This window comes from Anoplophora glabripennis, unplaced genomic scaffold (assembly GCF_000390285.2).
Source record: "Anoplophora glabripennis isolate ALB-LARVAE unplaced genomic scaffold, Agla_2.0 scaffold1293, whole genome shotgun sequence".
Classification (NCBI taxonomy): Eukaryota; Metazoa; Arthropoda; class Insecta; order Coleoptera; family Cerambycidae; genus Anoplophora; species Anoplophora glabripennis.
In genome coordinates this window covers 12,960-28,286 of record NW_019417368.1, presented here as the reverse complement: position 1 = coordinate 28,286, position 15,327 = coordinate 12,960, and the positions used below count along the sequence as shown (strand labels likewise).

General features: G+C 32.3%; 1 protein-coding gene across 1 annotated transcript in view; it reads left to right on the top strand.

The window, feature by feature from the left end:
* LOC108915366 (extracellular serine/threonine protein CG31145) overlaps positions 1-15,327 on the top strand; it is a gene marked incomplete at its 5' end in the record, with an annotated part of 56,748 nt that overhangs the window by 34,043 nt on the left and 7,378 nt on the right. Inside the window, 1 exon segment of the mRNA XM_018721388.2 lies at positions 2,827-3,070. Within this exon segment, the coding sequence (XP_018576904.2) occupies positions 2,827-3,070 (244 nt within the window).

Below are 15,327 nucleotides of genomic sequence, written 5' to 3'. Positions count from 1 at the left end.
CAGAAATGCTTTTTCGTGTACAAACAAACAACGTTCTAGACTTAGGAAGTGTGTGGAGTTGGAAGGTGGTCATATTGAAAATGTATTTTAAGAGATATCTTTCTTTTCAGTTATTTTTTTAACTTACTTTAACTTATTCCTATTTTTGTCTATTTTGTGTTGTGTGTAAAGTGTGTTTGTCAAATTTTGTTAGGAAAATTTCATTAGCAGACAGTAAGATTTTTTAGGCTCTTATTTTAAAATATATACTGTTCTAACATGGTAATTATGTCTAATTAAAAATTAAGAGCAAAAAATGGTGAAGGCGCAGCTCGATGTGTACTGTGACGTAAAATCACAAATATTTCCTAAACTGTTAATTTTACCGAGTTGAATCAAGAGGGTATAATTGTTGGCACATTGCTCAGGGAAGTTATTTTTTATGCAGGCAGATTGGGATCGTCATCTATGCAAAAATTCTGGGTTCTTAACCATTGGGCATAGTCCGTCCCTGGCGTTCTGGGCATAATGAAGTTTCACTTACACCATCAAAAATAACTTGTATGCATGTGTCATTGATTACCAAATTTGCATCTTGCTGAAGTTAGTAGTTTGGAGACTATAAATAAAAAAAAATTTATTTTCACCTTTGAGGACCCGTAACTTATTAACGAAGGCCCTTATAAAAAAAATGTATATGAAGAAATGATATTATTTTCACCTCGTCTATTTGTACTCGACTTTTTTTATCAAGTACCGGGACACCCTATATAAAAAAATATTTATAATTCACCTGTTTTATGTACCAATTCAGTACATCTATATCAATCTTAATTCTTTAAAAAAACAGTAGAATTACAATAATTGTTTTTGCATAATGTAATGCCATTTATTTCTTAAACGATTCAAGACATGAAAGTGCTGTTCTTGCTGTTCAACTTATGATTTAAAATGATTGTGACAGTTAATTTTTGAACTGTTTTATATTTATTGCTGCTTTTGTATTGTATTATATTTAATCTGTCTTTTGTATCTAAATTAGTTGAATTACACGTACAATTTTTTTAAGACAATCATTGCCAACTGTTTTAATTTAAATGAATTATTTGCTGACAAAAATGAGTTGGACTATTATCAAAAAATATGACTACATGCCTAACTGAATTACTGCTAAATATATTAATATTCATAGGGAGTGATTTCCGTTAAGTCGCGAATATGTTTACAGATATCTATATTTTTTTAACTGTCACTTACTCACTGAATATTTTTATTTAACTATTAGGAGACCTAAAGATAGCACGCAAAATGAATAGTCGAATGTATACTTAGCACCATACCTAAGTTATTTTTGAAGGAATATTGACACTTTTATTCCGTCCCTAGTAATTTCTGAAATATCTGGGTGTATGTAGGAAAACAGTTAATATTTTTCGGTCAATGTAAGTCTACGCAAAATTTCCTGTCGATTGATATACATTAATATATAGGTTGAGGATAACAAAAATAGTAGATTTTTATTTATTTATTTATTTGTTTTGTTTTTTTTCAATTCAATTTTATTTACAATTTATGGAAATATACGTATTAGAAACAAGGTCGAAAGAGTATTTTTTATTTCACATTTCTTTATCTTCTTTATTCTCTTAGTACTACTAACAAAACCTAAGTTATCATTAAGCTTAGTGCGGCGCGGAGTTTTACAGAACCGTAGTTAGGTTACGAATGAAAATATTAATATGTTTATAGAAAATATGTCGCAACATGGTACTATTACCAAAGAGCAAGGCTAAGTAGGGGATAAAATACCTAAATTTAAATAACACCTCTTACCCGATAAACCTTAGTGTTGAGACAAGGCTTCCGCGGCATATTGGAAGGAGTTAAAACATATTACTACCTGCTTCTCTAAGTTTTCTTTAGTGAAACGGCGACGTTTATCACTTAATATTAACTTGTGTAGAGAAAATTACCGTTCAACGTCTAATGTTGACAACGGACAACATGAGAAATTGTTGAAGCATGAACTATATATTAATATATTTGCTGGTAACTCCTGATATGTACCAGATAAAACTTTACATAATATGTTTCCCAAAATGGTGTATCCTGGATTTTTTCCAACACTCTTTGCATTTTTTCTTTTATCGCACTATTGACTGGGCGTATATTATTGGCATCGTATATATTTTTTGTACATCATCCATTATATCAAAAATTGTTCATTTAGAGATAGTCCATGTGATTCCAATTTACGGAATTACGGAACACTGAGTTCTCTAGTTTGTTTAATGGAATATTGCTTGAAAGAAAGGCGTCTATAAGTTCATAGAAAAATACAGAGTCTTCAGCGCTGGACGAGGCATGGCTCTTCAAATGTCTTGTCACTTTAGTTTTGTCGCAAGAATTTATAATGCGTTCACACACAGTACAAAACAGGTCATTTCTTTTAATACGTATGACCATGTAACTTTTGGGATCACTGTCAAACCAGATTTGAAATAACTTCCGTCTATTTCTTTTCTCTTTTGGAATTTTACTTCACTTTTCCCTCCAACTGATAGTTATTAATGTAAATTATGTTACTATTTATAAATAGTTATTCTAATACACACGGCGAATACAATTTAAAGTAAAAATGAAAGGTATCGACTCGACACCAACTACTACAAGGTTCCATAAATAACTGAACAGTTCAAAACGCGAGTCAGCTGCGAAGGCCACCGACCCCCGCGCCGGCTCTGTTAGACTCTGCACGTGCACTAAGCCTAGTTACCATAAATTTTATGACATTAAAGATATTTGTCGTAATATACGACGCTAATAGCCTTATCTCTGCCTTTGCAGATTACTCGGCTTCAGACGGGCGATGCCAGTCACCGGAAGGCTGCTGAACATGACGACGGAGCTGTACCAGAAGGCGGAAGGCGACCTATTGAACACGTTCTTCGTCTCCCCGTCCGACAACCTGTGCTTCCACGGAAAGTGCTCCTACTACTGCGATACCTCGCACGCCATCTGCGGAAATCCCGACACCCTGGAGGGAAGCTTCGCGGCTTTCCTGCCATCCAGCAAGCTGGCCCCCACCAAGGTAGGAAATGAGTGTTATTAACTTTTTTTAATAAAATCGAGTGGGCTCATTCAGGGCCGGAAATTAGGTTTGTGTTGTACGGATCGGTAACGAACTCGGTTATAATTTTAATGAGTGGCAGTTTTAAATTTGGGTTTGGGAATTTGGAATACCCCGCGGTATGATAATACAATTGGCTGACTTAAAACAATAGCAAGTGGATAATTTAAATCAAATATTGTCGGCGGGAGTTTCGAATTAAACGTGCCTTTCCCGCAATTTTGCCGTTCTCTCAAATTATTTTCTGCAAAGACAGAATATTTTAAACATTTATTAGCTGATCTATTTAGAGTTTACTGAATAAAAATAATTTTATGACACTTTATTTTCAAGCACAAAGGAAAACGATCTTCTTTCCTAAATTCAAACTTTCTTGAGGATACTTTACAATTATGGCCTAAAATAGAATTATCTGATTTTGACGAGAGACAAATTTGCAAAGAACCCCGCACAAAATCAATGGAAAATGGGTCCCAGTCGATTTTGCTGAAATTGCAGTATGTTATAGTTTTTGACTTTCTGAAAAGTTGTCATGGGCCCAAAGTGATCCTATGACCCTTTGATTGTTTGATCCTTTCTTTCGTTACTGTTTAATATTAATGTCCCCTTTTAGTGTAATAGTTGTGACAAAAAATGTACAGTTTTTGACAGTGACAGTGTCATTCTATTCTATTCTATTCTATTCTATTCTATTCTATTCTATTCTATGAATAGTTTCAGAGATAAATATGTGATTTTGGCTGTAGGTCTGAGTAAGCTTCGCGAAGTTTCAAGTTGATGGATTCAAAAACTGAGTCATGTAATGAATTTTGACCAGTAGGTACAATGCTTTTGGGATCACTGAACCTGAATTCGGGGATAGCTTAGCTACGAGTATCTAAGGTCGCCTGGAGGTCAGGTAAAGGTCGTTTCAGGGTTAAACTGAAGAAAAGACGTATTAAATTTTGACCAGTGAGTGTATAGGTTCTTAGGCTGGCAGAATCTGAATCTGGAGATAGCGTAACCCTAAAGGTAACCTTCAAGTCAATTCAAGGTCATTTCAAGATCAAACTAAAGAAAAGGCTTGTATGTATTGAATTTCAACTAGTGCGTATACAGGGTGTTAGTAAATAAGTGCGACAAATTTCAGGGGGTGATTCTACATGAGAAAATAATGCCAATTTGCTTATAAACGTATGTCCGCAAATGATTCGTTTTCCGAGATACGGGGTGTCAAAGTTTTTCTTCAAAACTGACGATTTAATTTATTGCTCCGAAACCGGTCGAGATGTGCAAATGAAATTTGGTGGGTTTTAAGAGGTAGTTATTACGCATTTTTTGACATACAATTAAGAATTTTATGTTCATCATTGGAGCGCGTACGGGTAATAATCTCAATTTTTTTAAAGAAAAAATGGTACGCCTCTGAGATATTACAAATTAAAAATCATTTTTGAATTCCTCGTTCAATTTGTGACAAAAAATCTCTCTTGCCTTTTCTTCGTATGGGGCGCCGTTTTGATGCAAAAAAATAAAACACCTTAACGCGCATTTTTTATTTCTTTAGTACATTCCCTAGTAGGCTACTGTCAACATTTGTCCGTTAAAAATGTCAAATTAGCGTTTCGTAATTATTAATTCATTAAGCTTTTAGTTTGCTATAATATTAGTGTTAATAAGTAATTAATTTTCCTTTTATCGAAAAGAATGGAAAATTTTACAAATGCGGAATTGTCAGACATGCATTTTGTCTATGGTTGAAGTAATGGAAATGGTGGGCAAGCTCGACGATTGTATGCTGAGTTGTATCCAAGACGTAGGGTACATCATCACACAATATTTGCTCGTCTTCATCAACGTTTGCGCGAAAATGGTTCATTTAAGAAACAAACAGTTGACTGTGGGCGCCCTCGAGAAGTACGAACTGTGCAACTAGAAGAAGCAGTTCTCGAGTTAATTGCGGAGTCACCTGAAACAAGTACTCGAAAAATTGACAACATATTGAATGCAAGCAACTTCACTGTATTTAATATTCTTAAAGAACAGCAATTGTATCCGTTTCATATTGAACGTGTGCAAGCTCTACTACCTAGAGACTTTTTTCCGCGCCTATTTTTTACCAATGGATTAATCATCAAATCGCTCAAATTCCTAATTTTTTAAATGCCGTTTTGTTTACTGACGAGGCTACTTTTGGACGACAGTGTATACGAAATTTCCATAACAATCACTTATGGGCTGAGGAAAACCCCCATGGAATCTTTGAAGCTCGTTTTCAGCATCAGTTTTCCGTAAATGTATGGCTTGGGGTAATTGATGATCATTTAATCGGTCCATATTTCCTCCCACAACGACTAACAGGTGAATCTTATCTTAATTTCCTACAAGAAGAATTACTTGTTCTTACAACAACACCTATGGTACATGCATGATGGTGCACCAGCCCATTTTAGCATTAATATACGTAATCACTTAGACACAGTATATCCAAACCGTTGGATAGGTAGGGGAGGTACGGAACATTGGCCTGCTCGATCGCCGGATTTAAATCCTCTTGATTTTTGCATTTGGGGTTTTCTTAAGTCATTAGTTTATTCCACTCCCGTTGAAAATGTTAATGACCTGAGGAATAGAATTATAGTCGGCTGTGAGATAATAAGAAATATACCAGGAATATTTGCGCGAATATGACAATCAATGAGGTGAAGAGTTGAATCTTGTGTCACGTCTGAGGGAGGTCATTTTGAACATTTGTTGTAGCTTTGCGCCTTTTCAAAATTTTATTAGTGTTATTTTCTGTTATTGTTCTGGTTTAATGTTATTATATTAGGTAGTTCTTGATTTGTAATATCTCAGTGGCGTACCATTATTTTCTTTAAAAAATTGATATTATTACCCGTACGCGCTCCAATGATGAACATAAAATTCTAAATTGCATGTCAAAAATTGCGCCATAACTACCTCTTAAAACCCACCAAATTTTATTTGCACATCTCGACCGGTTTCAGAGCAATAAATTAAATCGTTAGTTTTTAAGAAAAACTTTGACACCCCGTATCTCGGAAAACGAATCATTTGCGGACATACGTTTATAAGCAAACTGCCATTATTTTCTCATGTAGAATCACCCCCTGAAAATTTTCGCACTTATTTACTAACACCCTGTATAAGTTTTTTTTTTGGGGGGGGGGAACTGAATTCGGGAATAGCTTAGTCCTACAAGGTCACATTTAGGTCAAGTTAAGATCATTTCAAGGTCAAAGTAAAGAAAAGGCCTTTCACGAATGTTAGCCTGTAAGTATGTATGCTTTTGAGGTCGCTGAACCTGAATTCGGGGATAGCTTAGCCCTATAAGGTGATCTGCGGGGCTTGAATTGAGATTAAGTCAAACGAAATGACCTTGACTTGATTTCCAGGTGGCCTCTCCGTTGGAAATTAATATAATCAACTTGTTATAAATCAATCGTATTATTTATTTATTTATTCAGACAGTACACTACCCTACAGAAATTCTAATTACAGGGTACGTACAACAGAAAATTACATCATATGCTGCATCATATGAGATACCTAAGTAAATTAAACAGTAACAATACAAAATATTGCATACTTAATCAATCAGACGAAACAGTAAAAAAATGTAGAACATATAAAATTTAATTTGCAAATGTAATTTTTTTAATTATGGCTATATTACAATAAAAAATATCAAACTGATTTTAAAACAAATTATATTATCACACTTTTGAAAGAGAGGAGAATATTTTTGAACATTAATTCGTGACACAAGTAAATAAAACAATAAATAAAAACTAGATGATAATCTAAGTATATATGAAAATTTAACGATACAAAAAACGATTTAAAAGTAAAGAAGGTCAGTCAATTGCGTTATTACTCCAGTCGGCAGAGGCCGAAAAGTTACTGTTGGTGACATTTTCTTGATAACTCGGAAATAACTACACAGGTCTACTTTAAATGATGAGTATAATAACAGGCTAATTTGCTGACAAAGTATTTTATCAGGAAAAAAAGTTATTAACAATTTAATCGTGAAAAAAAATTTTTTTAGTAGTTTTCTTTAAATAACTCAGCGGGATGACTTTGTACGAAAAAATGCTTAGGACATGATTTTGTTCGTAATAAAAATAGCTACAAAATGGCGGTGGTCCGATTACGAAATTTGCAATAACAAAGCCGTGAGATTGAAAAAACGGTATAAAACGCCAATTTTTTTAAGTTGCTGTAAAAATGTCAATTATAAACAAAAAGTGATAAAACTTTCGAAAACTATAGTTCAATATATATACAATAATGACGCTAAAGCCGAAAATCAGGAGAGCAAAACTTTTTGTTCTATAAGGTGTTATACATTCATCGGCATCTGAAACTCGAAACTTTGCCAAATTTGTTCGAAGCTTTGCTGACACTTGAAATTTGGTACACACATAGTGTAAATATGCAGAAACCAAAAGCAATTTGCAAAATTCAAGTATCTTCATTTTTGCAGTTTTGGTAAGGTTTTATACGTCACCCTAGTTTTATACGTCACCGTTTTTTTAATTTTTGGACGTATATTTATGTATATTTATAAAATATTCCATTACGGTAGATTAGCCAGCATAATTACCTACAATTTAAAAAAATATATATTTTCATCGTTTAGATCCTAAGCTACTTAACATTTTGCGCCTGTTAGCCGTAGTCGTACATTATTCAACATATTAACATAAAACAAAATCGTACGTGTGGGGTAAACCTTTAACTTTTCATTTTCGAGCGCGAGCTCCGCTCTTCGGCGCTTGTATACTATTAGAAATATGCAACAGTAAATTTAAACAATTGTTTACTTAAAGTTAAAGGTTTACCCCACACGTACGATTTTGTTTTATGTTAATATGTTGAATAATGTACGACTACGGCTAACAGGCGCAAAATGTTAAGTAGCTTAGGATCTAAACGATGAAAATATATATTTTTTTAAATTGTAGGTAATTATGCTGGCTAATCTACCGTAATGGAATATTTTATAAATATACATAAATATACGTCCAAAAATTAAAAAAACGGTGACGTATAAAACTAGGGTGACGTATAAAACCTTACCAAAACTGCAAAAATGAAGATACTTGAATTTTGCAAATTGCTTTTGGTTTCTGCATATTTACACTATGTGTGTACCAAATTTCAAGTGTCAGCAAAGCTTCGAACAAATTTGGCAAAGTTTCGAGTTTCAGATGCCGATGAATGTATAACACCTTATAGAACAAAAAGTTTTGCTCTCCTGATTTTCGGCTTTAGCGTCATTATTGTATATATATTGAACTATAGTTTTCGAAAGTTTTATCACTTTTTGTTTATAATTGACATTTTTACAGCAACTTAAAAAAATTGGCGTTTTATACCGTTTTTTCAATCTCACGGCTTTGTTATTGCAAATTTCGTAATCGGACCACCGCCATTTTGTAGCTATTTTTATTACGAACAAAATCATGTCCTAAGCATTTTTTCGTACAAAGTCATCCCGCTGAGTTATTTAAAGAAAACTACTAAAAACAATTTTTTTCACGATTAAATTGTTAATAACTTTTTTTCCTGATAAAATACTTTGTCAGCAAATTAGCCAGTTATTGTACTCATCATTTAAAGTAGACCTGTGTAATTATTTCCGGGTTATCAAGGTTTGACACACGCCGAACCTCTACCAACTGGACTATATGTAGGTAATAACTTATATAAAAATATCAAGTGCGCAATCGTTCTACGTTCCTCTAAACTGCGAAATAAAAATGTATTTAAAAGATTACATTGAGGGATACCAATCGGTGGATAATTGCCATACTCTCTAAAAGCTGTAACCTGTAAAGGAGTACTCTAATCTAGACATAAAACGCTTGACAAAGTAAATGAATATTTTGTCCGCACAGTTTCAAATGGTACTTGCTCTACTATTAAGATCTCCTGTCTTTGTTCCTCTTATTGCGGTCTGTCTCATCAATATTTAAAGTTCGATGGAATGCAAATTTCATTGTATTAATAAAATGTTTACATTATTATTAGTGTGTATGCAATAATTGCATTAACAAATAAATTGATTAACCCATCGTTACTAACTGATATCTTTATTACCTTCATACGCTGTTTTAATGCAAAAGGCACCATAGTAATGGTATTATAGTTAATTAAAAATGGTAATTATTAGGCTCATTATTTTTTTCTATGTGGCTTTCAGTCTTTTGTGTTTTCAAATTGCCATTTAGTTGGCTGATCCATTATTCCGCCTCAACATCCTATACACTACAACGCGTATGCATACGTAAGGAGCATCAAATTGAACCGAAATCCTTTTTACCAAATTAAATTCGAAATTTCCCCCTGCTTCCCCTACACGTGCCACCGGAACCAATTTTGTTTTTTAAATTTAAACTTAATTGCATGTGCCTCGTAATCTCGTTCTTGTATCTTCACACGCATTTTCTTCTGCTGCTCGCGGAGATATCATCTGCAATTTGGTTGTTAGGCCGTCGGTGGAGACGTAAGATATAGTGGCGTCAGGGTCGCTGGTCTCATTAACTGGGGAAAGATTCACCCTAATTTTATACAAGTGTCTATTACAGAACAGAATTTAAACGGTTCCTTCATTAGCAGTAGGAGTTTAGCCAGAATCGGCTTACGATTTTATGATTAGTGTTTGCTATAATTCAGCCCAGCACGAATTTAAAGTGACTTTAAGGAGCAAATGTAAGTTTTAAGGGCGACTTATGATGTACCCACATTAGGCCCGTGGCAGAGTATCAAATTTCTGTCAAAATTGTTTGATCAAAGTAAGTTTATCATATCAAAATTAACCTTCAAATCGGTAACATAATAAATAAAAATTAGTCTAAAAATTGCCTCAGAACTATCAGTTATTTTTTTCGAATAATATTTTGTTTTCTACAGATATTTCATTTAATTGGAAAATAAAGAAGCAATAACTAAAAGAGCTTGGTTGGTATGAAGGTGTTATCAAACTCGTCGTAACATTAAAATGACGTCTAAACTATTTTTACAGCACTTCATTCTAGTGCTATAACCATTTTCGTCAAATAAAGATCAAAATTTGACCTGACGCAGACATTAGTTGTACCTCTCTTAATTTTATTTCCAGACACATTTGTTTAGTTCCCAGATATAAAAAAATTTCTGCAATTTATTTTGCTCTTCTAAAGATCAACTACGAACATAAAAGTCCAGGCGGTATCTGTTTTAAATAGGATAAAAATAACATCAGAAATGATAATTTTTCTATGCAAATAAAAAAAACGCGGGCTTAATTATTATTGCAAAAAAGTGTAAAATACTAGCAAAAAATTCATTTTTCTCTTGGATTTCTCGTCGACAATTTAACAATTATTCATTTTAGACAAAAATGGAAGAGGAAAAAAGTTTTGTAATAAAATTATGAACAAGATAGAGTTAATTGCAATTCAAAATAATTATTGTTATTGCAAAAATCGAAAAAATCATTTAAAAAATTGCAAAAAATGCTAGTTTATTTGTCTTTTTTTTTTTCAGACACTTGAATAATACCTAGGATCTTCATAATTTTCCCAAATAAACTTCTTAGTGCATAGAATCATCACACCAAATTTTATCCAACTCGGTTCGATAATTTTTACATTTAATTTTTTCTTAAATTAAAAAATTTTCAAAATCAAATTTCTGAAAATCTAAAGCCTTTGAATACAGGAAATTGTCACCACGAAAGAAGAGTTCTCAAGTTTTAAAATGGTTTTTGAAAATTTCAAATCGGACGATTAGGTGAGCTGTGGTAATTGTTTAAACATTTGCGCAATATTCACGCTTATAAACAATTGCAATAATTTAATGTTTTTCAAATTTTTTTAATTTTAAAATATGGTTTGAAAGTACTCGGAAAGACGAGAATTTAAAAAAAAAAACCTGATGATCCGCCCATTATTTTCGGAGTTATAGCCTGTTAAAGTTAACCCTTATTTACAGTAAAACTATAAAGGTATAAGAGCTGTTTTTTGAACTAATAGGTTTGTCATTCCGAGTACTCTCCAGATATAAATTTTCAAAATTTGCAATCACGGGCGTCCCATTTAAAATGTCACCCAAAGATATTCAAGACATGTCAGAAGAAAGTGTGATAATACTGATGAGGCATGTGAAAAATCACCAACTAGTAAAAGAATTGGATTAGATTAAATGTAAATAAAAATTGAAATAAATAGTTTAAAATTTGAAAAATCATGAAAAGTGTGTACTGTTCATTCAAGTATCCAAAAGATTTTTTATATACCTAAATAAAAAATAAATTTTAGATAAATATTTGAAAAGTACCTAAACGAAAAAATTAAAACTATAATTATTCACAATTTATTCTTTTTTAAAGATTTTTAGAAATTTATCGTACAACTAAAAATTAATACCAATTTTCAATTATTTATTTAAATAATTATTGTTTAAACAATTTTATAATATTTAAACAAACTTACTAGTATTACCTGGTGCAACATGCAAAAATTCTGGTCGTAAATATTAACATAGTAAATAAATAAACATTATAAATTAATCATTTTTTAAAGTAACGGTTTATCGGCATGTCAAAAGTCCAATAATTAATAATAAAAGGTTGTTGAAAATATGATAATTTAATTTTTTAAGTTGCCAGACATCGATTTAAAAAAAATCATCGAAATTGGTCCATTAGAAGCTGAGATAAGTGAAATTTTTCCGAGCGTCGCAGTTTTGAACTCGAGAATTCAGATCGTCGGAGTAGCTGTGTGTTTGCTAGAAAAATTATCATTTCTGATGTTATTTAGAAGCCGTTAAAGCAAAAATCTCCGATCATATGCGTTTTACCCAACCCGGAACAGATACGCCTGGACTATAATATCATTATTTTATTGAACAGAAGTAAGTACCATGGCAATTTCTGATATTGATCAACGTATAAAGAAAATGAACATAATAAATTTTTTTGACAAAAGGCATTGTATTTTTGGATAGAATGCTTTCTTACCAATACAGTGACATAAAGTTCGATAGATCTGTATCTAATAATAAGGAAGATATAGCCACAAAAGTATGCTAACAATAACTTCTTTGCACGACAACAATCAATTGTTTTCTAAGTAGGGTGTTGAGGTCAATGAAAAATTCCTACGACTTTGGCCTTTACCATTTTTTGCTAAATACGAAAGTAAGAAAATAAGGGAGATAGAATATTATGTGAATATGTACTTATCAAAAACTTATCCAGCTTTTCTAAAAAATCGATTCCATGACAGCTACCTTTTTTCAATTCTTCCGGGAATATGAGATGCAGATAAAAGATTTCTGGTATCATAAGAAATTCTGAAACAGCTTCACAATTTCTTCTGAAGATGATGTGTCTCTTGATACGTCAGAAGCTAACATTGACAACGTGGCAATCATTTCACAAACCAAACTAAGAAGTTAGGGAAGTTTTTATTTGAACTCTGTGGTTCTAAGATTACTCCGAATTTGAAAGAACATTTAAAAATACATTTTTTTCATCTTCCATATTATTTGATCTAAATTTTTAATTTTTTCTACGACAGAACAATAAATTTATACACGATTTAAAAGAAAATACGTTTTAAATACAAATAATAAAAAATTTGTGTCAAATAATACGATAGGTGGAAAAATTCTATTTTTTTATTTTTTTTTACAAGGTTTACATTAGGACGGTAGAAATTTTCTCTTCAAAATGAACCCATTTTATCGCAGAATGAATCAAATTTTAAATTTATTTATATAATTTACAAACACTGCAGAAATATGTTCAGAAATTAAATATAGTATCTCTTAAAATGGCCATATCCCTGGCCGAGAAATAGTCAAATTTCTGACGTTTTTAGGTACTGAAATCTTGAAAAGTAAAACGTGTAGAACAAAAGTAGCACAAAAATAAAATCCTTGATGTTCTGTTTATTCATTGGTACTATTTAAATTTACTCAAGTAAAATAATAACTAAAAAAAGGGTTTGTAAAACATGCGTTTGCTGTTTTAAGAATTATTTTCACGTACTCATAAATAAGAGTAAACAATATGTAGGACTAAGCAAGTAAATGTTATAAAAATATTTACATGTGGAGTTGTATATAAAAAAGTTAGTATTTTCGTAGATTTCAGTACCTAAAACCTTGATGGTTTGACCGTTTTTTGCACCTGTTTATTCGTTTTACTGCGTCGTCTTTGAAAATACCCAGATGGCATGACATAACATTCCTATTATTTGATAAGCTTTAGATTACTCAGTTATTAAATGTTTGAAATTATTTGTCTTTGTGGAAAACACTATTTAAAAATATGGCGCCCTTAAGGTTGCCAATTAGATAAGCTTTGGACGACCTTTGGAAGGAAGAGGAATTTGTAAATTAGTGATCACCAGATGGATCTCTTTCTCTTTTAAATCTTTTATGGTTCAATTTTATAAATTAATGTAAAAAGCAGTAAATTCACCTTTACCTTCAGTCTCAGCAAATATATACATGGAAGCCTTCGAAAGAAATTCCTAGAAGTCATATAAATCAAACTGTTGGTTTAAATGTGTTGGCAATATGTTTATAATGTGTACCATGGACAAATAAAACAATATTCTTCCGTTCTTGGTCATGAGGGATCCAATATCTACTCTATATACTGATAAGATAGAGCGCTTCTTAAGAAAGAAATATCAATATAATTTATAACACCTCAAAGGCGATAGGAGTAGCTTTTCCCAAAACATTCTCTAAGCACGATGTGCTACAAGACCACGGTTTATAACTGCATTGGATAAAGAGGGAGGCACATTAGCAAAGGGTTAAAAGAATAACAACAAAAAAGTAAGCAGTTGCGGGAAGCACAGGGCAGATACGGGACTCTTAATGGACTTATGTAATACCAAGATTTTAGAGAGAGAGAGAGAGAGAAGAAATTAAAAAAAAATGATTGAACTACCTTCTTCTGAAAAAGAGAGGAGTATGTTTCTCAAAACGTCAAGAAACTGACTATGTGGCAAGCGACTTGGAAATTCTTCAGCCCTGAAGCCTACAAACCAAATTATAAAAGTTACTGTAAACAAAATTTGGATCTTTGCCTTCAAGTGCATAAAGAGACAACTTTTTTCTAATTTAACCTACTTCGTACCTTTTACGATTTACAAAGATGTCAATAATAGAAATAATTGGTTCACTCTGTACAGGATCCAGCTGAAAGCTGTACTGTAACCACATCTTTGTTTTGGTTTTAGTATTTTGCATCCCGTGAAATACACACACGTTAAACAAATTTTAAAGGGAACTTACGTAAACATTAATGCGGTCATTGACGTGTTACCTAAGCTCCTAAGTGCAAACTGACAAATCGGGGGCTCCTTTGAGACGCGCCGAATTCCAAACTTGCATTGCTGTTTGCAGTGTTCTCCCGAATGCATTGCTAGGTAATGGAAATGCAGATATACTTTGCATGAATCACCATCTGTTGATTAACTTTATTGTGTGTCAAAGGAAATTGTCTGATGTAGTTAAATGTCCATCAGTTAAATTCGAATCATCTTCTGCCACCTTAGTCAGGGTAAATCCTAACTTATTTGAATCTCAAAATGTGTCAATGGAAAATAATTTAATGGAAAATTACTTAGCTTAGACGTATATTTCCAAACCGATTAGGTCTTTTTTCGTTTTCTACTACTGTTTTTTTTATTCTATTTTTTTTTGTGTACATTATGTAAATATCATTACATCATTGTTATTGAGATATCTTGACAATGTTTAGATACGAGTATTTTTTTATACAGCGTGTCCCACTAGTGCGGGAAATTCCAATATCTATGTTAAAATGAGGAATATATGGATTTTTCTTTTTATTGTGTTGCCACATTTCTCGGATTGTACAAATTAAAAATATATTCAACTATACAGGGTGTTCTACTTTTCCTGCACAGACACCAACTTTGGTTTTTTAAATGGAAACCCACATTTTTTATATTTTTTTTCGGATTCTGCATCAAAAATAAAGGGTACTTTGTGTAGAATAGTTCTAGTCAAATATTCACAGTTTTTGAAATATCTCGCTTGAAAGGTTTTTCTAGTCGATATTGGTTGCTTACATTTTCTGATACTGACAGGTTATACTAATAGCTACTAAGCCCATTTTTTTATCAGATGTTTAGTAAGGATGACTCTTCCGAATCATGCTCCAAAAACTGGCCTACGTT